The sequence below is a fragment of the Alternaria conjuncta genome, assembly GCF_024043145.1.
Source record: "Alternaria conjuncta strain BMP 0040 chromosome Unknown scaffold_7, whole genome shotgun sequence".
NCBI classification, from domain to species: Eukaryota; Fungi; Ascomycota; class Dothideomycetes; order Pleosporales; family Pleosporaceae; genus Alternaria; species Alternaria conjuncta.
The window spans coordinates 57,020-83,037 of NW_026250096.1; the positions used below are offsets into that span (position 1 = coordinate 57,020).

At 55.1% G+C, this 26,018-nt stretch overlaps 12 protein-coding genes across 12 annotated transcripts; 5 read left to right on the forward strand and 7 right to left on the reverse strand.

The window, feature by feature from the left end:
• Positions 1–60: 60 nt before the first annotated feature.
• J4E85_005101 (uncharacterized protein) lies at positions 61–2,289 on the forward strand (the record flags this gene model as incomplete). Its single annotated transcript, XM_051469351.1, has 7 exons — positions 61–147; positions 214–622; positions 673–707; positions 757–1,429; positions 1,479–1,820; positions 1,878–1,953; positions 2,019–2,289. The coding sequence occupies 7 exons, from the start codon at positions 61–63 to the stop codon at positions 2,287–2,289; spliced, it is 1,893 nt and encodes a 630-aa protein (XP_051326182.1).
• A 506-nt stretch (positions 2,290–2,795) lies between these two features.
• Positions 2,796–4,716, reverse strand: J4E85_005102 (uncharacterized protein; the record flags this gene model as incomplete). The annotated part of the gene is made up of 5 exons (XM_051469352.1): positions 2,796–3,698; positions 3,753–3,880; positions 3,946–4,237; positions 4,293–4,482; positions 4,535–4,716. The coding sequence occupies 5 exons, from the start codon at positions 4,714–4,716 to the stop codon at positions 2,796–2,798; spliced, it is 1,695 nt and encodes a 564-aa protein (XP_051326183.1).
• A 919-nt stretch (positions 4,717–5,635) lies between these two features.
• Positions 5,636–7,659, reverse strand: J4E85_005103 (uncharacterized protein; the record flags this gene model as incomplete). Its single annotated transcript, XM_051469353.1, has 2 exons — positions 5,636–5,662; positions 5,899–7,659. The coding sequence occupies 2 exons, from the start codon at positions 7,657–7,659 to the stop codon at positions 5,636–5,638; spliced, it is 1,788 nt and encodes a 595-aa protein (XP_051326184.1).
• An 810-nt stretch (positions 7,660–8,469) lies between these two features.
• J4E85_005104 (uncharacterized protein) lies at positions 8,470–13,454 on the forward strand (the record flags this gene model as incomplete). The annotated part of the gene is made up of 3 exons (XM_051469354.1): positions 8,470–8,586; positions 8,645–11,686; positions 11,736–13,454. The coding sequence occupies 3 exons, from the start codon at positions 8,470–8,472 to the stop codon at positions 13,452–13,454; spliced, it is 4,878 nt and encodes a 1,625-aa protein (XP_051326185.1).
• Positions 13,455–14,323: 869 nt separating this feature from the next.
• On the reverse strand, positions 14,324–15,113 carry J4E85_005105 (uncharacterized protein; the record flags this gene model as incomplete). Its single annotated transcript, XM_051469355.1, has 2 exons — positions 14,324–14,702; positions 14,764–15,113. The coding sequence occupies 2 exons, from the start codon at positions 15,111–15,113 to the stop codon at positions 14,324–14,326; spliced, it is 729 nt and encodes a 242-aa protein (XP_051326186.1).
• Positions 15,114–16,413: 1,300 nt separating this feature from the next.
• On the forward strand, positions 16,414–17,258 carry J4E85_005106 (uncharacterized protein; the record flags this gene model as incomplete). Its single annotated transcript, XM_051469356.1, has 2 exons — positions 16,414–16,773; positions 17,208–17,258. 2 exons carry the CDS (start codon positions 16,414–16,416, stop codon positions 17,256–17,258), a joined length of 411 nt encoding a protein of 136 aa, XP_051326187.1.
• An 85-nt stretch (positions 17,259–17,343) lies between these two features.
• J4E85_005107 (uncharacterized protein) lies at positions 17,344–17,877 on the reverse strand (the record flags this gene model as incomplete). The annotated part of the gene is made up of 1 exon (XM_051469357.1): positions 17,344–17,877. One exon carries the CDS (start codon positions 17,875–17,877, stop codon positions 17,344–17,346), a length of 534 nt encoding a protein of 177 aa, XP_051326188.1.
• Positions 17,878–18,251: 374 nt separating this feature from the next.
• Positions 18,252–19,979, forward strand: J4E85_005108 (uncharacterized protein; the record flags this gene model as incomplete). Its single annotated transcript, XM_051469358.1, has 1 exon — positions 18,252–19,979. The coding sequence occupies one exon, from the start codon at positions 18,252–18,254 to the stop codon at positions 19,977–19,979; it is 1,728 nt and encodes a 575-aa protein (XP_051326189.1).
• Positions 19,980–20,094: 115 nt separating this feature from the next.
• Positions 20,095–22,481, reverse strand: J4E85_005109 (uncharacterized protein; the record flags this gene model as incomplete). The annotated part of the gene is made up of 3 exons (XM_051469359.1): positions 20,095–21,192; positions 21,246–22,046; positions 22,173–22,481. 3 exons carry the CDS (start codon positions 22,479–22,481, stop codon positions 20,095–20,097), a joined length of 2,208 nt encoding a protein of 735 aa, XP_051326190.1.
• Positions 22,482–22,528: 47 nt separating this feature from the next.
• On the reverse strand, positions 22,529–22,955 carry J4E85_005110 (uncharacterized protein; the record flags this gene model as incomplete). Its single annotated transcript, XM_051469360.1, has 3 exons — positions 22,529–22,594; positions 22,652–22,816; positions 22,872–22,955. The coding sequence occupies 3 exons, from the start codon at positions 22,953–22,955 to the stop codon at positions 22,529–22,531; spliced, it is 315 nt and encodes a 104-aa protein (XP_051326191.1).
• Positions 22,956–23,063: 108 nt separating this feature from the next.
• Positions 23,064–23,690, forward strand: J4E85_005111 (uncharacterized protein; the record flags this gene model as incomplete). Its single annotated transcript, XM_051469361.1, has 1 exon — positions 23,064–23,690. One exon carries the CDS (start codon positions 23,064–23,066, stop codon positions 23,688–23,690), a length of 627 nt encoding a protein of 208 aa, XP_051326192.1.
• Positions 23,691–23,722: 32 nt separating this feature from the next.
• On the reverse strand, positions 23,723–25,212 carry J4E85_005112 (uncharacterized protein; the record flags this gene model as incomplete). The annotated part of the gene is made up of 4 exons (XM_051469362.1): positions 23,723–24,544; positions 24,593–24,953; positions 25,007–25,074; positions 25,123–25,212. The coding sequence occupies 4 exons, from the start codon at positions 25,210–25,212 to the stop codon at positions 23,723–23,725; spliced, it is 1,341 nt and encodes a 446-aa protein (XP_051326193.1).
• Positions 25,213–26,018: the final 806 nt, after the last annotated feature.

Consider the following 26,018-nt stretch of genomic DNA (forward strand, 5'->3'; position numbering starts at 1 on the left):
AACCCTCGCACGTAGGTACAACTACCATACTGTTACAGTTCTGTCACCCCTATCGCTACAATGGGCCTCCGTAAATGGATCATGCGTCCAATGAGAGGCCACCAAGTTGGGGTGCCGGACATAACAACAGGCGGGAGCGGTATACCGGTAGGTTTCCCTCTGCCACTCGTAGTAGTCCTAGGATCGATCTTCTCTCGCTAATCTGATGGACAGGAGATAAGGCGTCGACGGTGGACTCTTGCGACGATTGATTCAGCGCCCTTCCAGGTCTGGGTAGTAGTAGTAGCTGGGATCGGCTTCCTAACAGATTCGTTCGGCCTTTTTGCTTTGAATGTCGTTACCCCCATGCTCGGTTATGTCTACTGGCCTAATCGCAACGAAGGCGGTATACCCTCGGTGCCGTCCTCTGTCAAGACAGCCATGATGTGTTCCACACTAGCGGGTACAATGGTCGGCCAGATAGGATTCGGCTTCGCGGCAGACATATTGGGCCGACGAAAAATGTATGGTCTTGAGCTGGTAATCGTCATCGTTGGCACAATGCTGCTGCTCATGAGTTCGAACGGGGAGAAGAACAGCATGGCAATTGGAGGATGGCTGATCACCTGGCGAGCGATCATGGGTAAGAAGCGAATTGATGTACGAATGCATCGTAAGACTGACGATAACTAGGGATCGGTATCGGGGCGGACTACCCTTTGAGTGCTGTAGGTATTGTTTCCAACGTGACCGTGCTGACGCTAATCGTGGGTTCAGGTCATTACTGCCGAGTTCGCACCTCGCAAACATCGTGCGCGAATGTTGAGCTGGGTTTTCTTCGCCCAACCTGTTGGACAGCTGCTCGCCAATGTTCTATCACTTGCTGCAGTGGAGTCGTACAAGCCATGGATCAAGGAGGCCACGCAGTCTTGTCAGCCTGCCGACTTGGAGTGCTTCCGAGCTATCGATCGACTTTGGAGGCTCGTAGTTGGGATCGGCATTGTGCCGGCTCTCATCGCTCTGCTGTTTCGATTCACGATACCAGAGAGTCCGAGGTATACGCTGGACATCTTGCAAAACACAAAAAGCACCCTCGAAGATACGGCGAACTACTTTGGTGCGCCCGGAACAGACCCCGAACATGGCGAGAGGGAACTGCTAGATCTGGCTGTAACACAGGAAGTTTCGAGGCCTGTATCGAGGCAATCGACCAACGCTTCGGTGATTGCACCCGACGAGGAGATTGAGAGCGACAGTGACTCCGGACACCGACTCAGTGACGTACATCTTCGTCCCGCCGCAGCGCCTCGCGGCCGGCTTCCTCCAGGCGACCCGGATTTTGTTCCTCCACTTGCCTCGTGGGCCGACGCAAAACAATTCTTTATAGCGGAGAAAAACTGGCAGTACCTTCTAGGAACGTCGTTGGCCTGGCTGTTTCTCGATTTCGCGTGTAGGTACACTGCCAGACCACTGCGGTAAAATCACTAACTTTGAGACAGTCTATGGGTTGGGCCTCTCTTCACCAGAAATTGTCAGCCACATCTGGCAGGGAAACAACAACAGCAGATCTTCCGTCTACCAGACGTTGAGTGATAATAGCAAACACACCCTGGTGATGGTTTCCATAGGGACAGTTGTCGGCGGCCTGCTAATGATCAAGATTGTCAAGCATGCTTCGCCAAAAGTGATTCAGTTCTGGGGGTTCTTGGTTCTATTCGTTCTCTTCATCGTAACCGGAAGTGCTTGGACCAACCTACTCGACAGCAGTCGCTCGGGACTCATTGTGCTTTACGTGCTCAGCCACATCGCCTTCAACCTGGGACCGAATGTGACGACTTTTAGTAAGTGATATCCGTGTGCGACCTGTTGTGAAACATCTACTAATTTCGTGCATCAAGTTATCCCTGCCGAAATATTCCCTACGAGGTACCGGTGCACCTGCCACGGCATAGCTGCGGCTAGTGGCAAACTCGGGTGAGGACAAACCGCGGAAGAACTGCATATGAGACATTTACTGACTTCGAAAACTCGCACCATAGGTCTTGGGTGGTGCAAGTCTTTCTGGCATATGCATTCCAATCCGACAAATCCGAACCCACAAGCGATTTTGAATGGGAACGCAAGAATTTCGGACATATCCTGCAAGTAATGAGCGCTTTCATGCTCGCAGGTGCCGTAACAACATATTTCTTGGTCCCGGAAACAAGAGACCACGATAACAAGAGTCGGACACTGGAGGTTTTGGCGTGTGGCAAGAAGGTTATCGATGAGCTGAACCGCCAGCGGAAGAAGGAAGATGAAGACGACTGAGATGGATTGTACCAGAATGAACTTGATGAAGTTAGGGAAGATACGGTAGTCGGTTGCGGATGATGAAGCAATGGACAAGCGTAGTAGCGTAGTCGGTTGAATGTTGATGATGCGGAACCCAGCCACCCGGCCCCACATCCCTCCAGGGCTGGTCAATGACGCAGGTGGCACGTTTGGCGCTAATTTCGTCCGGAGCTACGCAGCTTCTTCTGACCCTCACGTGCTGCTATCTTGAGTACCCACCATTGCGAAGCCTGGGCCCCGAAGACGATGGTGTGCTTCCTTCCATCAGATTCCATCGGAGGATGCTAGGAAAATGACACGGACATGTCTCCTTCTCTCAGTCAGGACGTTACGGGACCGTCCGGGAGGGGGATATAAGAGAAGCGGCTTGATGGGCAATGTCCGAGATGTTGCATAATGAATGATGGTAGAACAAAAAGATGACTTGGGAGAACCGATAGCTGCCTGCCCCTGTCGTACAGCTCTTCGAAGCGCCTTCGCGTCTATTGCCAAAGCAAGGTGATTTTCTTCCACCACGGCCCTTTCATATTCATTGTTCGCGCCGGCACCTCCTCAGCAAGCACCTGATCCAGACCCGTCTTCAGATCTACCTCTGCTGGATCATAAGCCCAACTATCGCTCCAGGCCCAGATGCGATGCCCCCCATAGAACAGGAAGAACATGGGAATACCCACGTACGCAGTAAAGAAAGAGCTAACGTCCCACTTCTCAGGCCAGAAGACATCGAACCCGTTGACCAAACAGAGAATTGTAAAGCTGATGATGACGCACCAAGCACCCCACTTGTTCACCGGTGAGCGATATGGAAGATCCGTGATGTTTTGCGTTTCGCAGGCTTTCCGGAAGCGCAGAAAGATGATGCCGCAGCAGATCCAGGAGATGAATCCAGACGTGTTTGTTAAATTCACGAACCAGTTAAAGACGACCGCACTCTCGCTGCCTACGTTTAGGTATGCCAGAACGCAGAACAACGAAGAGGCAGTAACAGCCCAATACGGTACACCGGACTTGGTGCATGCTTTGAAGACGGAAGGTGCGTTGCCAGACAGGGCGAGCGCGTATAGCGAGCGCGAGGACAAAAATAGGAAGGAGTTTCCGGACGACCATGCACTGATGATGATACCTGCGTTGATGATGCTGTCCAGCACGGGGATGCCAGCGTTCTTAATTCCCGCAACAAAGGGCGACGAGCCAGCTCCAGAACCACCAGACGTAATGATGGGGTCGTCGGAGGGGCAAATGATTCCGATAGCCAGTACGCTGCCAACATAGAAGAAGAGTAGGCGGTATATGTATCTGCGTGCCGCAGTAGGCAAGTTGCGACGCGGTGACTGCATCTCGCCACCTGTTGCAACGAGAAGCTCGGGAGCAAACGTGAAGGGGAACTAGACATGAGGGTCAGACAAGTAGATATAAGGCTTCGCCGGAAGCATGCTTACAGCAGAGAGTACCATAGTGGATAAGAGGGCCACAAATCGCCCAGCATTTCCTTCTTCTAGATACGTATTCGCCGCGCCAGGGTTCTTCCAGTACCGGAAGCCGAGTCGGTCATGCTGTGGACCGCCGCCTTTAAGATAAATGTATAAAGTCAGTGGTTGTATCATACGCAGTTTGTGCAGGGGTATTACTAACCCCAAAACAAAACAAATGACAGAATCAGGAGCCCTAAAATCATGATAACCTTTGTTCCGGCAAACCAGAACTCTGTCTCGCCGTAGAACCTGACTGGAAAGCAGTTCAGTCCAACGATGACAATGATCATGACTGTGATCCACACTGCGATGTTCACGGGCGGGTTCCAATACTCAATGACCAACCCGGCTGCCGTGATTTCGTAAGGCACAAGGATACCGAGCGAGTAGAAGTATAGCCAACCCAGGCCGAACCCCATAGAGCGCGACACATAGCGGTAACCGAAAAGGTTCTGAAGGTACAAGGTCAGTCGTGTGTCACATGCCTTGGGTACGGCCACAAGTTACCATGGAAGACCCCGGGGTCGGCAGATAGGCCGCGACTTCAATGATACCCGCAACGGTACAAAAGATCAAGAACGACATGGCGATGTACGTGGACAGGATGAAGGCCGGGCCGCCACGAGCGAGGGTTTGGCCTGAGCCGACAAAGAGCCCAGTACCTATTGTGCCACCCAACGCAATCATTTGAGCATGTCTACGTTCCGTCAGTCTTTGAGGATATAGGGTATCAAGAGGGGTCTACTGACCGTGACTTCAGACCACGCTGGGTAGTCTCATAACGCTCGTCGAATATCTCTCCCGCAATAATCTCTGGATCGACCGCGGAGCTTTTCCTGCGACTCGCCGTATGCGACTTGCGAACATGGCCAATGCCATAGTCCACGCTCTGTTCTCCGATAGCCGAGTCTTCTGCCTTCTTCTCGGACATGACTGCTTTTGGGACTCTGACGGTAAACAATCAGTCAAGAAGTAGAAAAGGGAGTTGAATTGTAGATAAGAGTCTTGCATGCAGTCGGATCAAGTAAACCCGGTCAGCATGCTAGCCGTGTAACCAAGGAATGCTTGTCCAGCTGCGATACGTAGTCCCACGCGGATTCACCAAGCCGGACATGATAACCCCAGATGAACGCTGATATGGCTTTCTCCATACGCTCACGTCAAGCCGCGGACGATGGTCCGGTGGAACGAGTCGAGACTGGCAAGGATACGAACCAGGGCTGAAGATAGGCGCCGATAAGGACAACGGCAAGAGAGTGCAAGAGCTGATAAGCTTCTTCAGCGTTCATAGACGAGCTAGGCTACTTGTAGAGATGTTCGATTCCATATGCACATCCGTGGGTGCAGCATGGAACTGCGCAGCTGCGTAGAAGTGCTTGTGTGCAGGTGGTCTCGGAAGGCACGACAAACACGCTCGCACATAGAACATGCCCAGGTGTGCTTGGCGAGCCTTATATCTTGGTATCGAATCAGGAATCGGAGTACGAGATATAGGCCTACAAGAAGTAATGATGCACCAGGGATGCCCACTAGCACGGCGTGTTGTTATCGCAATCGTGCGAACAGCGCCGTCCAAGCCTGTTTCGGCTAGCAATCCATCTAGCTGAGAGAGGCAGCTACGGTTGTCATCATTCCGCCATACATGATCCAAGCGTAGGCAACACGCTTAAGTTTCGGAATATGAGTGATGTAGAGCAGCTGTCGTAAACGCGACCAGCAAGATTAGCGCACTTTCCGCCAAGGGCTTTTCGCATGTGGAGTAGACGGGCCAAGGTACGATGGCTATTGAGCACCATGCCAAGAAGGTGTTACTGCATGGATATGGGAGTTGCTACAAGATTTCTACCTAGCTACATCTCGAGTCCACGGGTGGTGTTCTAGGTGTCGGGATAGACAGGCGTGTCGGAGACTCTGTGACCGATGCAACCCGAGTGTCTTTGGTGTATTCCTGCAAGAGTATGACTTGTTTCACGACACAACTTGATGGTTTGTGACTACAATAAACATCTCACGTTACTGTCTGGCATCAACTGACAACCTCCTGGCCTCACCATGTCAATTCCTTCTGCGGTCTCTTGACCATGTCTGGAGGTACACAACCCCACGAGCATACGCTAACTCTCAGTGGAAGAAAGTCACCTGAGCCCCGACTCCAGAATTCAACCCACTCGGCGCGTGCCACAACGTAATGCTTGCGACAGACATGGCACTCGCGGAAGAGACCGTATCCGTCGCCAGCGTTCGCTTCTGCTCGCGAGAGAATGGCTTCCACCATGGGGAGAGCACACGGGCTGAGGTAGTCACGTATTTTGTGGGGCTCCAAAGAGTGAAGTGCCATATGCAGGGTCGTTGTGAAGAGGGAGGAAACTTTGCTTGTGCACGGAGGGACGAACCACGGTGAGGAAGGTAGGCCGTATGTACCCTGATTCGTCTCGATGATGACGGGGTAGTGTTCCTGGTCGGAAGTAGGGAGCTTTGGAGAGCCCTTGAGAAGCTTGCCATCCTGCCCATAGTAAGAAACCAGAGTCCGAGCAATGTACCGTGGCGCGTGGGCAACGGCATCGCCCTCTACTAAAGCCTCTAGGCGCAACGACGGGTGGTGCGAATAGAAGCCAACATCTTCAGCGGCGCACTCTCGGGCGTCGTCTGCACCGCCAAAAGAGTTGGCCCAGGACTCGAAATAGCGGATGCGCCAGACAGCCTGGTCGCGGTCTTGGCACGTTGCCAGCGTTGGATAGAGATGAGCGAGCTGCTTGTTTGCGTCTTCTCGTACGTCATCGAGGTGGCGAAGGGGCCCTTGGTGTTGCTTCTGGTAGTCGGTGAGGGAGAAGCGGCGGAAGGACATTGGCTGGAGCAGATCGGTACCCATGAGAGTGAGGCGGGTCATGTTTCCATGTGGGGCAAGAAGAGTGACGATGTCGAAGGGGAGGTAGTGAAGCTTGTTGAGGGATACGTCGAGGGCCTCGAGCTTGCGCAGGCGGCTGATTTGCTGGGGAAGCTCGTCGATGTCGTTCTGGCGCAGATAGAGGCCAGTGAGATCGTCGAGGTGGAACAAAGCGGGCACGAGGCGACGGAGCTTGTTCTTGCCGAGGTTGACGTGGAGCCTGGGGAGCAGAGAGCGGTACTGGCCCGCCGTGGGGAGCTCGTTGTCGTAGACGGGAGGGTGGCTGATGACACAATTGAGCTCGCCGATGCGTGTGATGTCGCGGTCGGCGAGGTCGAGGCCAACGAGGTCGTACGACTCGCGGTCCGCGGCAAGGCCGTCGTCGATGTGCCGGTTGAAGACGGCCGCTGGAGCGGCGTGTCTCGCCACGTCGACGTCGACGTCGACGTCCATGGCCTCATCGTCGGCAGCTCGCGCGTGGAGCGAGCGGGGGAGCGAGACGGCGGCGCGGAGAGAGGCTGGCGGCATGTACGGGGGCAGGGGCAGGTCGTCGCAGCTGCTGGTCGCGTCGCTGAGCATGTAGATGCCCGAGTCCAAGTTGCGCGCGAACTTGGTCTTCTTGACTTGGGGGCTGGCGTGGGCAGACGCGTGCGTGTCCCACCACGCGCCCTTGCGCTTGTTCTTGTGTATGCGCGGGGACTCGTAGTTGGCCACGTCGACCGACTCGCACGAGTCGTCGCTGGAGAAGACGGGCGGAGGGGAGCTCGACTTGGTGGTGAAGGCCGTGGGGTGCCGCTCAAAGAAGGGGCTGGGCGCGAGGTCGTCGGTGCCCGCGCACGGCGGCGAAGAGGGCAGCGCCTCGTCAAAGTCCATGGCGAGCTGGTAGTCGGCGTCGGCGTCGTCGTCGTTGCGCAGGAGAGATGCCGCTGCTGTGGGAGGAGGCTGCGCCGACGCGTGCCACGGCCTCGGCAGCCACGAACCCCCCGTCATAGCTTCGTCCAGGGTGGCCGATACCACCCCATCACGTGACTATCCCAGATGAGCGATAGGTCCCTACCAGACCTCGGGAACCTGGAGAAGAGCTGCGTGCGTGACTGGGGCACACGAAGCCGAGCGGACAAGCATATCAAGACGCAAAGGGCGTGGGTGAATATTCAACGGACCTAGACTTGTTCTCCTAGCATGAGGTGAGGTTGCGGCGACGGTGCACTGTAAACCACGCTGTCGGCACACGTCGGCCCGTCTGGGGCAGGTCATGGCACGATGGCCCTACCGCGTCGCACACAATCGATGACGCGACGGCAAACAGGACAGGAGGCGCAGCGATGCCAGGATGCCAGGATGTGCACGCGAGGCTTGTCATGACTGGGCGCTGTCTGGGCGGATGCAGTCGCCGAGCCGCGTTCGAACAGCGTGCTCAGGCATGCCAACTGTGGTAGACAGGCGTCGCGACACAGACCTGGACCCAGCTACGGGAGCAGGCTGAGGTAAGCCGGGCCGCTGGGCAGGCACGCAGCGTGTTGGCACTTTCCAAGCTTGGCGCCCCATGTGGATCATGGCGACGGCCCTGGAGGGCTGGCGCGGGTCCAAGACGTCGGACAAGACGTCGTCTGCTCGGCGTCGTTCCGTATACGCTGGGTACGGGGCGCGGCATTGGCGTCGTCTCTTCGCCATCCATGCTTCAAGACGCTCTCTGCGCCCTTCCACTCTCCTAAGAGAAGCAGGATGCTTCCACGCGCGGCCTTGTAGCGACTGCGACCCCATCTCGAGACGACGCCGCCCCAAGACTACAAAGCCACCATGGCGGGCGCAATCGTGAGCCAGACATGGATCCTCACCAAGAAGACGCTGCTCGTCGTCTTCGTGCGCCACTGGTTCTTCACGAGTGTCCGCGCATTCTGGGCTCCCGTTATCTTTGTATGTCGACGCCTCGTCGCCCCCCGCACAACAATGGCTAACCAGGGCTCTGCCGCAGATGTTCTTCATATCTTATGCGAAAAACTTCTTTGTCCCGCCGTCAGAGTACGGCATCGGTGAGCCGTCTCTCATCCGCTCCTTTCCCGACGCCCTCGGTGCTGCCCAAGGCGGCCGTGACAAGGTCGTCTTCGTCAACAACGGACACACTGGTGGCGACATTCAAGACGTCATTGCACAGCTATCCACCCAGGTCCGCGACGCTGGCCTGCAGGCCGTGACTATTCAGCAGGATGTTCAACTGCTTTCGACGTGCGAGAGCTCGCTGCGGGGCGCCAGCACATGCTATGGTGCAGTGTCCTTCCTTTCCAGTCCGAGCCAAGGCCAGGGCGAGAGCTGGAACTACACCATCCGATCCGACGGAGCGCTGGGAGAGGAAATCTACGTGGGCCAGGACGACAACGATGTCCAGATCTACATTCTGCCCTTCCAGCGCGCCATCGACCAGGCCATCGCCTCCGTCGAGGGCTCTGCTGCCATTCCCGCCACCGACGAGTACCCGTACACAGAGCGTACGCAGCAAGAATACGACGATCGCATCAGGACCCTGTACATGGGCGCACTCATCAACATCATGGGCGTGGCTCTGTACATTGGCGTGTGCGGCGTCACCTATCAGCTGACGGGGCAAATGGCCGAGGAGAGAGAACGCGGCATATCCCAGCTGGTCGAAGCCATGTCGCCCGCCAAAAAGCCATGGCACACGCAGTTTGCCCGTCTTCTGTCCATGCACATTGCTTTCGACATCATCTACTTCCCGGGCTGGGTCATTATGGGCGCCATCCTTTGGGCTCTGGCTTTCCAAACCTCCAACGCTGCCATATTGATCATCTTCCACATCCTTGCTGGCCTGTCCTTGACCAGCTTCTCCATCTTCGGCGCGGCTTTCTTCCGCAAAGCCCAACTATCTGGTATCACCATCGTCATCGTCCCGATCCTCCTGGCCATCATCGCCCAAGTCGCTGGACCTTTCAGCACAGCTGCTGTATACGTTCTGAGCCTGCTCTTTCCGTCCATCAACTACGTCTTCTTCATTATTTGCGTGGCCCGTTTTGAGCGACAGCTCGTTGGAATGAACCTCGTCCAAGCCGCGCCCGACTACCAGGACCACATCTGGACTACTCCCGGCATCGTCTTCTGCATATTTGCCATTATACAGACTTTTGTGTACCCTGTTCTGGGCGCTCTTGTTGAGCGCTGGCTCTACGGCACCGTTTCGGCCGACCGGAAGACTACAACGTCTTCGCCGGATCACAACATCATCCTGACAAACTTTTGTAAGCACTGGACTCCCAGTTGGTTTCGCAGCAACGTCCTTGCCAAGTTCGGCGTCAAGCCACCGGAAACAGTCGTCGCCGTGCAAGACTTCAGCATGAAGGCGCGCAAAGGCCAGATTATGGTTTTGCTTGGTGCCAATGGTAGTGGCAAGTCCACCACGCTGGACGCCATCGCGGGTCTCAACTCCATCACTAGTGGAGCGATCGAGATTGATGGCACCGGAGGCCTTGGACTGTGCCCCCAGAAAAATGTCATGTGGGATGAGCTGACTGTTTACGAACACGTTCGTATCTTTAACCAGTTAAAGTCAACCGGCACCTACGATACCAAAGATACCATCGAAAACCTGATACGCGCTTGCGATCTGGGGCACAAGATCAGAGCACAGTCCTGCACACTTTCTGGGGGTCAAAAGCGCAAGCTTCAGCTGGCCATGATGTTCACCGGCGGTTCAAAAGTCTGCTGCGTCGATGAGGTGTCGTCCGGATTGGATCCACTCTCGCGAAGGAAGATCTGGGAGATTCTACTCGCTGAGCGGGGTGACCGCACCTTCTTGCTCACGACACATTTTCTCGACGAGGCAGATGTCCTTGCCGACTACGTTGCCATCCTTTCCCGCGGTATCCTCAAAACGAAGGGTACTTCGGTTCAGCTCAAACATGAAGTCGGCGCTGGATACCACGTTACGTATCCGAAAGACGCTCCTGTCAAGCCCCCAGTGGATGCCATCAAGAAACCGGCACCTTCCGAAGGCATGCTACAGTACCAATTCGAGAACGCACTGCCCGCCACCAAATTCGTTGATATTCTGAGACATCATGACGTCAAGAACTACGACATTGTTGGCCCGACATTGGAGGATGTCTTCCTGGCCAATGCTGAGGAAGTCAAAGAGTACAACCTAATGGACGCTGACCACGGTGGGCAAGCTGGAACCCCAACGTCGGACAAGGATCGAGACGTACCTTCAGATCACTCTGACACCGACAAGACGCTAGAAATGAGCAAAGGTCGTGGCACTAGTCTACTCAGGCAGATACTAATACTTGTACAGAAGCGTATCACCATTGTCAAACGCAACTTTTGGCCCTACATATTCGCTTTACTCCTTCCGATTGTGGCGGCGGGACTAGTCACACTGTTCCTAAAGGATTACGAGGCTGTGGGATGCGATCCTGGAGCCAGCGCTAACGATCCTACCATATTCTCGCTTTCCAACGTAGACGATGTCCCTCTCATCCCCATCGGTCCGGCAAGTACCGTCGGTCCTGCTATCGACACCATCATTCAACGAACAGGAGTCTCCGAGGACAGTTTTCACCTCGTGGACACACTCGATGAATTCAACGACTACGTCAACACGCGTTTCCGCAACATCACACCCGGTGGCTTCTTCCTAAATGATAACGGCCCGCCACTCATGGCTTACCTTGCTAATGGCGGTGTCATCGGTGGCCTCATCACACTGAATACTCTCGACAACATCTTGACAAACATCACCATCTCCACACAGTACCAGCAATTCGCCGTGCCATTTGCTCCTAATATGGGCGACACGCTACAGCTGATCTTGTATTTTGGCCTGGCCATGTGTGTCTACCCAGCGCTATTTGCTCTATATCCGACACAAGAGCGGCTTAGGAATGTCCGAGCGCTGCACTACAGCAACGGTATCCGGGCTGTGCCACTGTGGCTGGCATACACGGCGTTTGATTTCCTGTTCGTGCTTGTGATCTCTGCCGTCACTACAGGGATCTTTGCTGCAGTAAGTTCCTATTGGCACATACAAATCTGCATGGCTAACGTTGCTACAGGCTTCCGATGCGTGGTATGCACCAGGGTACCTCTTCGTGGTGTTCTTTCTCTACGGCCTGTGTGCGACGCTCTTTGCTTACCTAATCTCCATTGTCGTCACGTCGCAACTGGCGGCATTTGCCTTCGCTGCTGGAGGCATGGTGTCGCTCTACCTGATATACTTTATCGGTTACATGGCCATACTGACTTACGCACCCGCATACGCCATTGACTCCTACATTCAGTACTTCCACTGGACTGTCTCGTTGATCTCGCCCTCAGCAAGCCTACTGAGGACGCAACTGCTTTCTCTCAACTCTTTCAGCGTACTATGCGATGGCAATCAAATTCCCAGCTATCCTGGCGCTTTGACAGTGTACGGAGGACCCATTTTGTATCTCATTGTACAAATCTTATTGCTTTTCACCGCTCTCGTGTGGTGGGACTCGGGCTACCGACCCGCGTTTCTCAACCGAGAAAAAAGCCGTCAGCAGCACTCGGAAGAGAACGTGGATACTATCCCTCCTGCTGTCGCTGCCGAAATTACACGCGCTGAGCAGAGCAAAGACAGCCTACGTGCGCTGCATTTACACAAAACGTTCGGCTCCAATCATGCTGTGAACGACATCACCTTTGGCATCCCCCAAGGCCAGGTTTTCGCTCTTCTTGGTCCTAATGGTGCTGGAAAGTCCTCGACTATTTCGCTCATCCGTGGAGACATTCATCCTACGACACACATCAACGGAGGTGGTGACGTTCTGATCGAAGACATCTCAATCATCAGCAAGCGTGCAGCCGCACGAGGTCATCTCGGTGTGTGTCCGCAATTCGATGCCATGGATTCAATGACAGTAACGGAGCATCTGTACTTCTACGCTCGCGCTCGCGGCGTCCCCGACCCAAAGACCAGTGTTGATGCGATCCTCCAGGCTACCAGTTTGGGGCGCTTTCACGACCGTCTCGCGTCCAAACTCTCGGGTGGTAATAAGCGGAAGCTCAGTCTGGGCATTGCATTGATGGGCAATCCGTCTGTTTTACTGTTGGACGAACCGTCCTCGGGTATGGATGCAGCTGCGAAGAGAGTCATGTGGCGCACACTGCTCGGTGTAGCGGCACCTGGGCGTGCCTTGTTGATCACCACTCATTCCATGGAAGAAGCGGACAAGCTCGCCACCCGCGTCGGTATCATGAAGCGCAAAATGCTTGCGCTGGGGACAGTCAGTGATCTAGGGCAGCAGTATGGCGATGCTTGGGTCGTACAGCTTGTGCTCAAATCTGCACCCGAAACCACAGAAAAAGAGATGGAAGCCGTAAAGCAATGGGTTCAGAGGAAGATTCCCGGTGTTCAGCTCGACAAGTGGGGTTCGCGAGGTGGAGGCCACGGACAACTCCGATTCAAAGTACTCAAGGCTGCTTCCCCCGAATCGACTGCATCGCCCGCGCATCTTGACAATGCTCAAGATGGCAAGGTCACCGAAGCAGAGGTTCACCAAATCAACACTTCGTCCTCAGCTGCTTCAGCATCTGATCTAGGCGGCATTCCCGGCCTCATTCAGTTGCTAGAATCTAATCGCCAAGAGCTAGGCTTGGAATACTACTCGGTTTCGCCTACCACCTTGGACGAGGTGTTCCTCCGTGTTGTTGGCGAGGAGGAGGAAGAGACGAGTGGAAAGAAACCAAAGGGTACAAAGAGGAATGGATGGGGTCGCTTCATATGCTGTGGCTTGCTGCCTGCTTAGAGTGTAAACACTGTCGCAGAGACAAGCTGCCAGGCAAGCAACGAGCAGTCAGGATAATGAGTGATTGGGAAACTTCTCCCTGAGCCTTGACGTCGTATGATACCACAGCATTTAGCTTCTGTATATAGCTTGTCTAGTTATCCCACTTTATAATAGTCGAGCCCTAATCTTTTCGCCTTGAAGCTTGTTGGGCACGTTCCGCAGTCCTCACACGTCTTTTCCCGCATTTTCAGAATCGACTAGTGGAGTCTATGGGATGCTGGTGTGATGAAAACCCGACTTCGCCGTGAGTTCTCGGTAATCCTCAGCCCTTCTTTGTAGCGTCGCGCACCTGCTCACTCAACAGGCCATATTGTATCACTCACTATCTGGTCGATATACTTCTTCCCAATAAAATTCATCATGTCTCATTTGAGTCATAGCTCTTACTGCTGTCGAACAGTGTCTCGGTGTATATTGCAATCTTCTCGGTACTGAGGTGCTGCTACGGGATTAACTGCTCTTCCTTTTCTCTCAGATGCAGCCAGCTCTCCAAGATATCGAAGATCATTGAGTAGACTTCATGTCTGGATCGTTTGTTCAAGCGACCCCGGTCGACAAGCGTTGCAGTTCGTATGCGTGTTCATCAGACGGCTCTACACACATAGTCAAGTCCAACCCAGGTTGCGAATGAGCGCTCCAGACATATCGAGGAAGACGCACATGTGTGGTGACTCTGGGGCAGGGGAACTCTGAAACGGATTTGAAGATTTATTTACTTATAATTATGTAGACAACGTAATGTAGGCTGGCCTGCAGCTACTACAATAGAGGAGATATAGATATATAGCGCATCACGTGAAGAGGAGTCTACACACCGACACTGGGGTCTAAGAGATGAAGTACTTTGCTTGCACCGCGCGAGTGGCAGCCCCCTTAGTAGTCCCCTTGGCAGCAGCAGCAGCAGCAGCTCCTGCTCCTGCTCCTGCTGCCGCTCCAGCCGCCGCACCACCAGCTGCCATGTTGCTCATAACAAATCGCGCAGCCTGAGCCGCGTTAGCACCATACGACAGGTGAGGTGCCAAGATGATAGGCTGGCCTGCACAGATGAGGTCGCCAGGTGCGCAGATGATTTTAGTGTTTGCTGCTGCGACTTTGCCGACCGGTTTGCCGTTGTTTGGGTCACCGAATATGACTGCGCTAGACACAAATGCCGAGTCCTCGGCACTAAGCATATCAGCAGCATTGTGGACAAGCTGACCACCTTGTCTAGATCTCTTGTTAGACTTGCGAATCATGTGAAAGATATTGAGGGCAGTGTGTTACTTACGAGTAGCCTGCCATTACTAGTGTAGTGTCCGGGCATTGGGCCCGAACCTGTCCGACCATCTGTGCCATGAGCTGGCTGCCTCCTTTGTCTCCACCAACAAGAAAACCAGGCACATCTGCTGGGTACTGGATGCCCTGAACAGCGACGTTACCAGCACCTCCCATCATCGCGCCAAGAGCGATGGCAAAAGGTGGTCCAGCAATTGAACCCATGTTGCCCAACTCAGTCGTTCCGCGGGCAAAGAGGACGGTCATGGGCTTGCAGCCGCCGCCGCTCTTCACATCATTTTGTGAGATTGAGGCGAGGGCGGCAAGTGTGACTGACGGTAGGAAAAAAATAAGGAATTTCATAATGATAGAGTCGTCTCGCTTTGTTCCGTCAAGGAAGGGATATTAGGGTATTACAAAGTATTATGCGAATATGGATAAAACAAGTAAGGGTATTGGAAGAGAAGATATGGAATGTATGGACTGCTGTTCACCACAAGAAGCATGCGACAAGCCCCTTTATAGTATCATACATCAAGATGCCATGGTTAACGCTGTTTATTTAACCACCGCTTTTTATGAGTTTGAACATGTAGTATACTCACCTGTCATGTTTTCACCTGTTTTCCAAAGACACATCAAACGTCATGCCAGACCGCATATAGCACGCATACTAGCAGTCAAGAGTGTCGTGCGACATATTCTATGAGCCCTTCCATGTCGGTTCAAGCTCGTCGGGAACGGGGTTGGGGCTAGAGCTACATGCCAGTAGCCGTTGTCCCCACGCACCTGGCCAGGTCTGCGACAGCTGTTGCCGAGGTGGACGAGCGATGTGCATGGGCAGCAGGAACGACCGAGGCGACGAGCTTCATATGGTGAAGCTGCCATGAGATTTGTGGCGGTGTCTCCTGTCCCTGAGTCTGGTGCTCTGTCGTTCGCGTGATTTGTCGTCAACTGCCGTCTGGATTGCGCTCAAGGCTCCCGACTTTGCGCTTGGACAATGTGAAGGGCCAATCGCATCCCACATAAGTATGTCTGAGCTGAATCAGAGTTCTCGACATCTCAAAACGTCATCGGCAACCTGGTGTTCGGCCAAAACCATGTCTCATGACTTTGGGAGTTGTCGCATCGCGTCACATGCTGTGGCTGTTTCAGAAACCCGTTCATGCCTCCACACCTCGAATCGTCGTGCGTTCCAGAGTCCAGGCCAAGCAACGTTCCAAGCCTACGGTAGCACAACATGCCGGCGATGGAAACAACATGGTGCGCATATATCGTCGCGAAGATGCCGCGGTCCGCAAAAGCTTGGTGGAGTCTTGCAGTCAGCCAGGCGGCCAAGGACTCGGGAAAGGGCGATGTCGAAGTAGCTGTGGGCCGACAGATCATGGCCCAACATCCTTGGCCACCGCTGTGAGTCTGCGCTGATCAGGCCCGTGCAACATGTCTCCATTTTAGACATGTTGAAAAAGGCTGAACGCTGGTAGCAAGGCGAAATAAAGGGCGGCAGTGCCTCTTTGGTGTTGCGCGTTGGCCGTAGACCACCCCGCCTTCGCCCTAAGAGGAAGGTGCTAGCGACTGTGCAATATCCCCGTCTGTGGTGGTCCATTTGTATAATTGTCTACGACGCAGCCTCGAGTCCAAGTGTTGGTAACACACAGGCAACATGCCTCTTCAGGTCCACCGCATAACCTCGGCAGCCGACTTCGAAACCTTCGTCGCCATACAGATCGCCGCCTTTGCCAACGGCGGTGGTATCACTTCCCTGCTCACGCCTAACCCCATCACCGACGAGTACATCCAAAAGTCTATCGAAAAGCACGTCAAGTCTTGGCGCGACGAGCCTGACGTTGTGTATCTCAAAGTCATCGATACCGACGCCCATGGCAAGATGATCGCAGGCGCCAAATGGCGCATCAACGAGCGGGAGCGCAGTGAGGGAGAAGCCAGCAAGATGTATCCAGTGCCAGATGATGAAGCCAAGGGAAGACAGGGCTTGCTAGACTTCATGGTATTCCTGAGTCGAGTAAGAAGGGAGTACATGGGAACGAAGCCCTTTTACTGCTAGTATCCAGCGCGCTACGTCGGAAGGTGTTGCTGACGGACAGCAGTTTTACATATCCTCGTAACGCACCCAGATCACCACCGCCGAGGTGCAGGATCTATGTTACTTGAGTGGGGTACCAAGCAAGCGGACCGCGCGAGACTACCTGCCTTCTTGGAGTCGTCCCCGATGGGCAAGCCTTTGTACGGGAGAATGGGATTTCAAGCTAAAGAAGGTAAGTCTTGAGCCTGAAAGCATACATGTGCTACTACTTCTGCGTGTATGGCACACGCTAACTCTATGCTCTCAATGCTACAGTGGTCACGTGGGACTTGTCAAAATATGGCTTGGAGGGGACAGATACCAGTACAGTGATGCTTCGTGAGCCCAGCATACACGCGAATGAGGTGCTATAGATGCGACCTCGTGTGAAAGAGAAGCCGAAGGCTGTTGGAAATGGCGGGTAAGGACACGGCACCTCCAAGACGTGTGCGCCCGCACTATTCTCTCTAGCAGCCTCTCCACGAAAGAGACGTCGCAAATCCACTCCTTCTACATGATATATCTGTTCCCCACGCTGACTTGGACTTTCACGCCTCTTTTGCTCAAAGCCTCGACCCTTCTTGTGAACTCGTTGTGCTCTTCATTCTTTTCCAACGCCAGAACCTTCGCGGTTTCCTCCAAAACAACTTCGGTCAACTGGTCCATCTTATCTAGCGCAGCCAGGAAGCGCTCACTCCTATCTCCGCTTTGTTTGCTTTTCGGAGCAATGCAGGGCTGCACAAGAACAAAAGCCTTGATCTCGGAGATGGCTGGTCCCGCACACCAAAAGAAGAGATCCGCAGTCTGCAGGCCAAGGAACTTGAGGGAGAAATTGGCGCAAATGTAGGAGAGACATTCGACCCGTATCTGGCGACAGACGCGGAAGGCAGAAAGATGCAGCACAGATGCGGCGAGATGCTCCGGCTTAGTGCAATTTGCGATCACGAGCGAAGAAAGCTCTGGGTAGATGGCCATGGCGTAGATCATATTTCGTATCTCGCCTGGTAACTCGAGAAATGCACCGTGTGTCTTTTGTGACTGCATTGGATTAGCTGGCTAGATTGACTCAGTAACGACGCGTTGGGTGTATGTTATGTACGTGTGACGCTAACCCACTGACGCGGAGCTGTTTGTGGCGCAACCATTTGGTCCTCATCGTCTTCATCATGTGCCGGAGAGAGACGTTTCTGGTGGCAGGACAGGGACAAGGGATCAATACAGCTTTCGCAATGATGGGGACTGCGGGCAGCTGCCGCCTTACCGCATTAGGATAGTCCACCTTGATGATCGCAGCGCGCCTGGGTAGCTCTCTTGTTAAGGCGTGACAAGCAATTGCGGGGTTCTCGGAGGTGCCAAGACAACGTCACAAGTTTGAGACAGCGACTTGGCACTCTCGCTCCTCAACCAAGCTCGCCACGATGCTCTCGCGCGCGTGTACACGCTCAAGCGCTTTCCTGGGAGCTCGCGCTACACCATGTCCTTTTGCTCGCCCCCCACCAGTGCTGCTCCGACGCGGAAAACGCACCAAAGCCAGCTATCCCGATGGGTCGGAGCACGATGCAACGACGAAATCCAAGCCCTCGCTCCTAGGCCGGCTCAGAGGCTCACGCTCCATCTTCGAGGATGACGCGAAAATGGACCAGGCAATGCGTCCGCTGTCCGATGCCGAACTCGAACGCGACGATCTGCCCGTCATCAACTGGTACGAGCAGGACTTGGACAAAGGCACGCCGCAGCGCCTGATTGAGCGCATAGCCACGCCCGAAGACCGCAAGAAGGACAGAGACATGTACCTGATGATAGAAGAGTCTCGGAAGAACCCCGACCATGACGACGCAACTTTGAACCGGCGGCTCATCGACAGCCTCCTGACAAATCCAAACTTCGCCGAACTGACGGATGAGCTCCAGCTCATCAAAAAAGGCATCAAGTCGAGGGAGGAGCTCCAGCAACTGAAACAACAGGGCGCTGCCAAGGCAGAGGCAGAGAGCAAGCAGTTCAACGCCGGCTTACGGATGGCGACACTTGAAATACTACAAGACGTCCTCGAGGACCCGGACATCGGAGACGCAAAGGCCGACCTGCAAGCGTGCATCGACCACATGCCTGAGGTGGAAAACATAGACAATCCCGTGTTCCAGGCTATGCTGAACAAGGCAATGCACAAGCTTGAGGGCAACGAAGCTATGCAGAACAAGGTCGCCGCTATGCGTAAACGCCCCGACTCCGAATTGGAGCGCGAGTGGCAGACTTATCAGAGAGAGACCGAAGACGCCATTGCTCAAGCAGAGACTCCAGACGAGGACCTGACTATGGCGACACCCGAAGACATGCAGGACGTGGACAAGCTCCTGCACCAGATGCGGGATGTCATGAAGTCGTTGGGTGGCGACACCGGGCTCGAAGCCGAACTCGACGCAGCGATCAGCGAAGACTCCACATTGGGTCAAGATGAAGAGGGTGTGTTCGAGCGTGAAATGGACCCCCAAGAATTGGCCGAAGAGCTGAAGAAGCTCGCCCAGTCCAAAGCATCGCAGCCCGGAGAGCTTGTGGAGGACGAAGAAGATGTTCCCGCTGAGCTCCAGGCCAAGGTTGACGAGATCATGAAAGACCCGAAGCTGATGGAGAAGCTAATGTACATACAAAAGCTCATTTCTGAGAACAAGCAACAGCAAGGCGATCTGACTTCTATCGCCCACGAAACTGCGCCTGACCCCTACCAACTCGCGGACAGCCGCACTGCGCCGCTCAGCGAGCGTATGGCTGCTGCCCTCCAAGACCCAGAGCACGTTGCCGCTCTCCAACGCCTCCGCGTCGACCTCCCCCCACCGTTCAACATTGCGCCCGCCCTGAAATCGTTCAATAAAGCCATTGAGCTTGCCTATATCGGCGCAAACGATGACATCCGCCGAATACTCTGGCGCTCGTACCAGAAAGCGCGATCGTTGCCCACGTTCCTACAAAACATTGGTGACGAGGCGTGGGACATACTGTACTACTCGCAAGCGGTCACCTGGGGCAGTAACCAGAACCGAGAGAATCATCTCAGGATGCTGCTGGCCGACCTTGAGAGCATAGGGAGAGATGGGCCACCTACCCATCCCAGTACGCTCGCTGATGGAGGTGTTGAGCAACTAAACACATGACCGGCCTGAAGACCAGGTGTAACTGTACGATATGACGATTTATATATGATACCCCACCCAATATATTCGCAATGGAATAGCCCTTTGCAAACGTTGCGCTGTCTTTACAACGCCCTCATCCGCATGCGTTTGCTCCGCCATCTACCTTTGGTCTCTGATACCAGCTCTCATGCAGATAATCTTTCTTTGGTCCGTCCACCTTGTATCTGATCATGAACCGATCGATCTTTGCACCACGAAACTTGAATTCGCAGTCATTTTGATACGTGTCGGGATCGCACCAATGGCAGCCCGTAGCCATCCAGCCGCCAGCCTGGTCATCAGGCGCGTGGAAGCGCCAGGTATTGAATAGCTTTCCGACGCTTTTTTCGTCGTCTTCAACAAACCATGCGGTGATCTCATCGCTTGTTTCGTTGTACCGATAGACGTAACGACGGGTCGCAGGGAATGACAGCCCAGCGTCCATGGTGAATGTCCCTTGTTCGATATACAAGTATTCGGAGGCGTAGGTCGCTGCATCGGTAGATTGACGCGGATGGAAGTGAGCTGTACCCACGAATGTGCCACCGGGTGTCTGGGTGCGTGAATCAATCTTGCGCGTCATCTTCCAGACACCTTGCATGCCTGTGAACACGGCCGCTGCAACAAACCGAGCATGCTCCTGGGATGCCTCGAGTATTCCGGCAACTTCGCTGACTACTGCCTTGGCTTGCAGACTGCTATCTCTGTGTCGATAGCGCGATGGGAATGCGGGACCCGATTGGCTACCGAATAGGGTGTCGTCACGTGAGACGCCCGTTTCTCGTGCGAACTCTTCCATTAGTCCAACGTAGTCGGCCATCCAGAACTGCGGCACTTGCAAGGACCTCTGACCCATGGCATTTTGCATATGCCTCGTATCATCATACGTGTACAAGGCGGATGAGAGAGTCGCCGACTGCTCAGGCTCTCGTTTGGCCCAGCGTTGCGCCAGAAGTCGAGCCTGCATTTCCATCACGCCCCAGTAAGGGCCTTCGTAGAAACCCACGAACCCAATTGTAGGTATTTGCTGCGAAAAGACGGAACCACGTGACAGGAGATATGGTATGCGCGGATTCGGGTTGTCGCTGCCGTCAGCGAGAAGGGATTGGACACGGGCGTCGAGCCAATCGAGGTCGGCTTTGTAGCCTGTGGCTTCAATGATACCGACCACATCACTCAGTCTGCTCTCGCCCTGTAAAGTGTCAGTCTTTTCGATGCGCCTAGGCTCTCGAGTAAGCGGAGTACCATAGCTTTTGCGCCTGGCCCATGGAACCAGGGCTCATATTGGCCAAGACTAATCTCTAGGCAATCACCGTTGGCTGCCTGCTCGACGTGTTCAACCCATCCCCGGACTGGCACAATAATGCCACTTCTGACAAACTCCATATACGTGTCGGTTATACCGGTGTAGCCAGGGTGTTGTGTCTGGGTCGCCGTGTACGCGAGCTCTGAGAAGCCGACGTCGGCGTGATGGCAGCCTATACTTGATCGTAAGAAGTCGTGGCCTTTCTTTGCTTTTTCTGGTGGAACGGTGTTGATAGCTGCAGAGATGTCACCATGGCCGCGACGGGACAGGTTGTAGAGAATCAGATCAAGGGGAAGGAATCTGGGTGCTGGCTTGAAATGCCCGTCGTGGGTCTGAGGGTCTTGTGGAAGGTAGCGGGGCAGGCAGTAGAAGGGACGATTGATGACGTGGAAAACCCTGCTGTCGGCGTGGGAGGATGTCATTCCACCAGGCGAGTGCTTTGCGTTGGAGATCTGAGAAGCAGCCTGAGAAGCAGCCTCTGAGCCGCTGATGCCGCCTCCAATCACGACTATCTTGCCGGGGGTTTCCGTCAGGGCAGAGAGAGTCCGAAATCGTGAGGAGTGTTGGATGTTTGAGAGAGGGTGGGAGGGAACGGGATTGAAGGTGTGGGCTGGCTTGTTAAAGAAGCCGCTGGCGACGACGAGTCGATCAAAGGTACGGCATGTTAGCTGACGGGTGCCGTCGGCACTGACCACTCTCCAAGTATGATCTTCTTGCAGTGATGCGCTGACAACTCGGTGCTCGAGGAGTATGTCGTCAGTTAAGCCAAGGGTTTCTGAATAGGCCGCAAGATAGCGGCCCACGTGCCTAAAGATGCATGTACGAAGTCAGTAACTGTCTCACAGCATGCTGTACACGGATTCTACCTGCCACGCTTTGGGAAACACAGGCGGAACAGCTAGTGGATCGGCAGCAGGGTTCGAGATATCTACATGTACCGATGTCCAAGCCAGATCAGAAAAGGCAACAGTGTATCTGCTCAGGTTGGTGCGCATCTCCGGACTGCACTTGTCGCCAAATTCCCCGCGGTCATGTCTCCACATGCCGCCTACACGGTCTGCGGCCTCGTAGACGGTGACTGCGAAGCCGTGCTGTCTGCAGATGTGTGCAGCCGCCAGACCTGCGGGCCCAGCGCCGACGACGCAGACGGCCTGTTGCTCGACCGGGGCATCCATGGCCAGGACGGGGTTGGGAATTCGGGGCAGCAGTGTCTGAACAGAGGCTATTCGGCGAGTAGGCCAGCGTTGATGAGGGTGGCCTTGATGGTCTGGAACTGTGTCTTTCCATGCTGGGCAGGCGTTAGCAAAGGGCCAGGGCACGCTGCGGGGGTTCTGGGGCGGCGGACTGAAATCAGATATCGAATGTGGCCCAGGTCAGCGACGGAGCGGTGTTGGTCGAACTCGGAGCGTGCAAAGCGGCGCATGTCTCGTCGTGCGCCTGCGTCGGGGATGCTGGCGGTGCTGCGGACAATGTCTCGCCACAGGGCCAGGGCGCGCTGGCGCTGGATGAACTGCAGGACCGTCAGCGGGCGTGGCGCCGGGCCGGATGCGTCGTGGGACAGGTACGTGGTCCAGGCCCACGGGGGATTTTCCTCGTGCGCGCAGGCGGGAGGGCGGCTTGGAGGCGACGGTCGCGTAGGCGCGCAGCATGGCGGTGCGATGTGTCGAGGGCGCGTCCCAGTGCCCAAGGTTGGCGGTGGGCGGTGGGCGGTGGGCGGTTGGCGGGCGGCGGCGGAATCGTCACCTCACCACACCACCATGCACTCGCCCCAGGCCCTCGCGCGCATGCAGACGGTGCAGACGCTGCTGCGCCAGGACGCCGCCCTCAGTGCCTACGAGGCGCCCCAGCGACCCTGCCCCGTCGCGTTCCACTGGGTCCCCTCTGCTCTCGACCTCCGCCCGGGCGAGCTCGACGCCTGCCTCGGCCTCGTCCACGCCACGTCGGGCCACGACTACGCGGCTTCGGCCATGGGCTGGGACCCGCGCAGGAAGCGCGACGAGATGCTCGACGCCGACATGATGTATCTGCTGCTGCGCCCGGCCCAGGGCGGCCCCGACGCCATCCTCGGCTTCACCTCCTTCATGTTCACCCACGACGACCCCCCGCACCACGACCGCCCTGTCCTCTACATCTACGAGATCCATCTCCACGAGCGCCTGCGAGGACAGGGCCTCGGGTCCCGCCTCGTCCAGTTCGTCGAGAGCGTGGCGCGCGCATGTCACATTCCAAAGACGATGCTGACCGTCTTCACCGCAAACACGCGCGCAAAGAGCATGTACCACAGCCTGGGCTACACCAGGGACGAGTGCAGCCCCGACGACAGGATCACGAGAAACAGGGTCATCCCCGCCGAATACGCCATCATGAGCAAGTCGATGGACTGAACACCATACATTGCTAGTCTATCAGCCCATCCTCACTCCACGGGAACAAACACCCTGTCAATGTCCGGCCCCCAGCCCTCATCCACCCCGCCAACCTTGACTTCGTTGACGCCCTGCTCCACGTTGACGTGCACCACTGAACTTGCCGGGCCTCCTCCCCCGTCTGGCAAGAACGCCGCCCTCTGCGATTTCCCATTCACACTGATGGCTGCATACCTTTGCTGCTTGTCGCCGTTGAGATGCTTGATCCTTACAGTCGTGCGCGTCGTTGCTGAAGATTCCACCTTGGAAAACGTGGCGGACCCCGAGGGCACGCCGCCAATGTACCCAATGGCCTTCGAGCCCGAGCACGAGGAGCATGCTTGAGATGTGGCTCCGTTAGCAAGCTCTGCCGTCTCGCCTTCGTACATGTTTTCTTTGGGCCCGGCCCTGCTGGCTCCAGTACCGGGGTCCAGGATCCAGTTGACAGCGTTCTTCATGCTAGCCGTCGTTCCAGATATCTCAACCGGTAACCATACGTATGTGCTTCTCATCAGATTTTCACTGTGCCATCGGTCCCCCATGTACACGTACCCATCCCCCACAGACAGTACAAAGCTTGTTTGAGAAGCGTACGTGTTGGACCCAGAGTCGGCGAACTTTTGCCACGACGACCATGGACCCGAGAGAGACGTCGACGTGCTGTAGTAGTTGTCATTCGGGCTCCACCCCGTAAGCTGCGAGGCGAACATGAAGTAAACGCCTTTGTGTTTGATCATGGCCGGAGACTCGTATTTTTCTTTCCAGACGTAGACATTGCTGGAAACGCTGAGATAATCATCAGACAGTGCGTTGATGCGTAGGCCGTTGCGGCGCTGGCTTCGTCAGAAACAGGTCCCTACTGTGCTACGAGGCAGTCATACGTCTTCGGTCAGTAGATAGCCCTTGCCGTCGTCATCGACAAACACGCCAGAATCTCTACTCTCGAAGCCCAGTGGTCGCTCGCTGCGTAGATACGAATACTTTCCGCAAACGCTGTCGCCTATTGCGACCCCAATCTTCGCCTCACCATAGTCGGCGCTGTCAATGTGAGCCCACAGGACATACTTACCCGTTCGCTTGTTGTGCATAACTTTTGGTCTCTCAATAACACGATCGGGCCCTGTGTCGCCAGATGCAGTCCGCGAGATTAGAGCGCCTTCATAAGACCATTCGACAAGGTTCGTAGACGAATAGCAGTTGATGTTTGTGAAAGCGGTTCCGTTTGTTTTATCTTCGCCAATCCTGCGGGCGCATCAGCACCGGTAGAGGCCGCCCTTGCGCGTAGAGCTATTTACCAATACCACTTTTCGCCATCTTTGATGATGCCGGCGCCGTGAGCCTGAATGTGCTGGCCTGTGTTGGTCTGGTGTAATGTCAGTTGCCATTTGCTCATGGGTACGACGAAACGCACTGCTGTCCAAGTCGCGCCAGGTACAATCTGGAGCGTCGCATTTACGATCAAGCCGGACAGGCCAAAGCCTACGAGTCTGAGAAGTCGCATGGCGGTATTGTAAGATCAAGTCTCAGATGCCAGCCAGAGCAATTGTCTATGCAGAGTGCCTGGAATTTATAGGCGCATCAGCAGATTCTCCCGTAAGTTCCTGACAATCTGCCGACTGGGTCGACCGCGAAAGGCTCGTCGCTCATTGACGGAAAAGGGGCACTGCGCTACATAGTATCACGAGCAGACATGACTGTTTCAATAATTCTGGTGGCGTATGACTACCGGGACAAGGGTAATAGACGAGTTGTGGGGAAGCTTTAGTCCCGGAGGCTATGCTTGATCGAACGTTACCCGTGTACTGCACGTACTATACTGTAAACTCTGCACACGACGCTGCCTTGGTATGCATCGCCTGGATTGGCAATCACCCGATGTCCGTGGCTCTTTCAACATGGATACACACTGGCCTCGGTAGCAATGGAACAGGCCGCCCTCCGAAGCGCAGATACTACTGGAAGGGGAAAGCATGCCGCATCCAGTCGGCACAATACTGCGACCGAACCTTGGAAGCAATGGGACATATGGGCTAACGAGTGTATGCTCAACGTATAACTTGGAATGCCTGGCAACAGTACCGAGGTAGTTTGCACCGGTCGAAAAAGGCACGTTGCTAGTTCTGCATTGGACAAGATGTTTGCTGCACTCGTACCAACGTTGCACCTGCGCAGGCAGCGTACGCAGCGCACCCACGACAGCGTCTTCGGGCTTGCTCATGCTTCTCGCCCGCAGTTTGACCCGCTGCTTCCTTTTGCGAAAGCTTGCCAGCGCCACGACCACATCCTTCTGGGCGCGATTCCACGTAC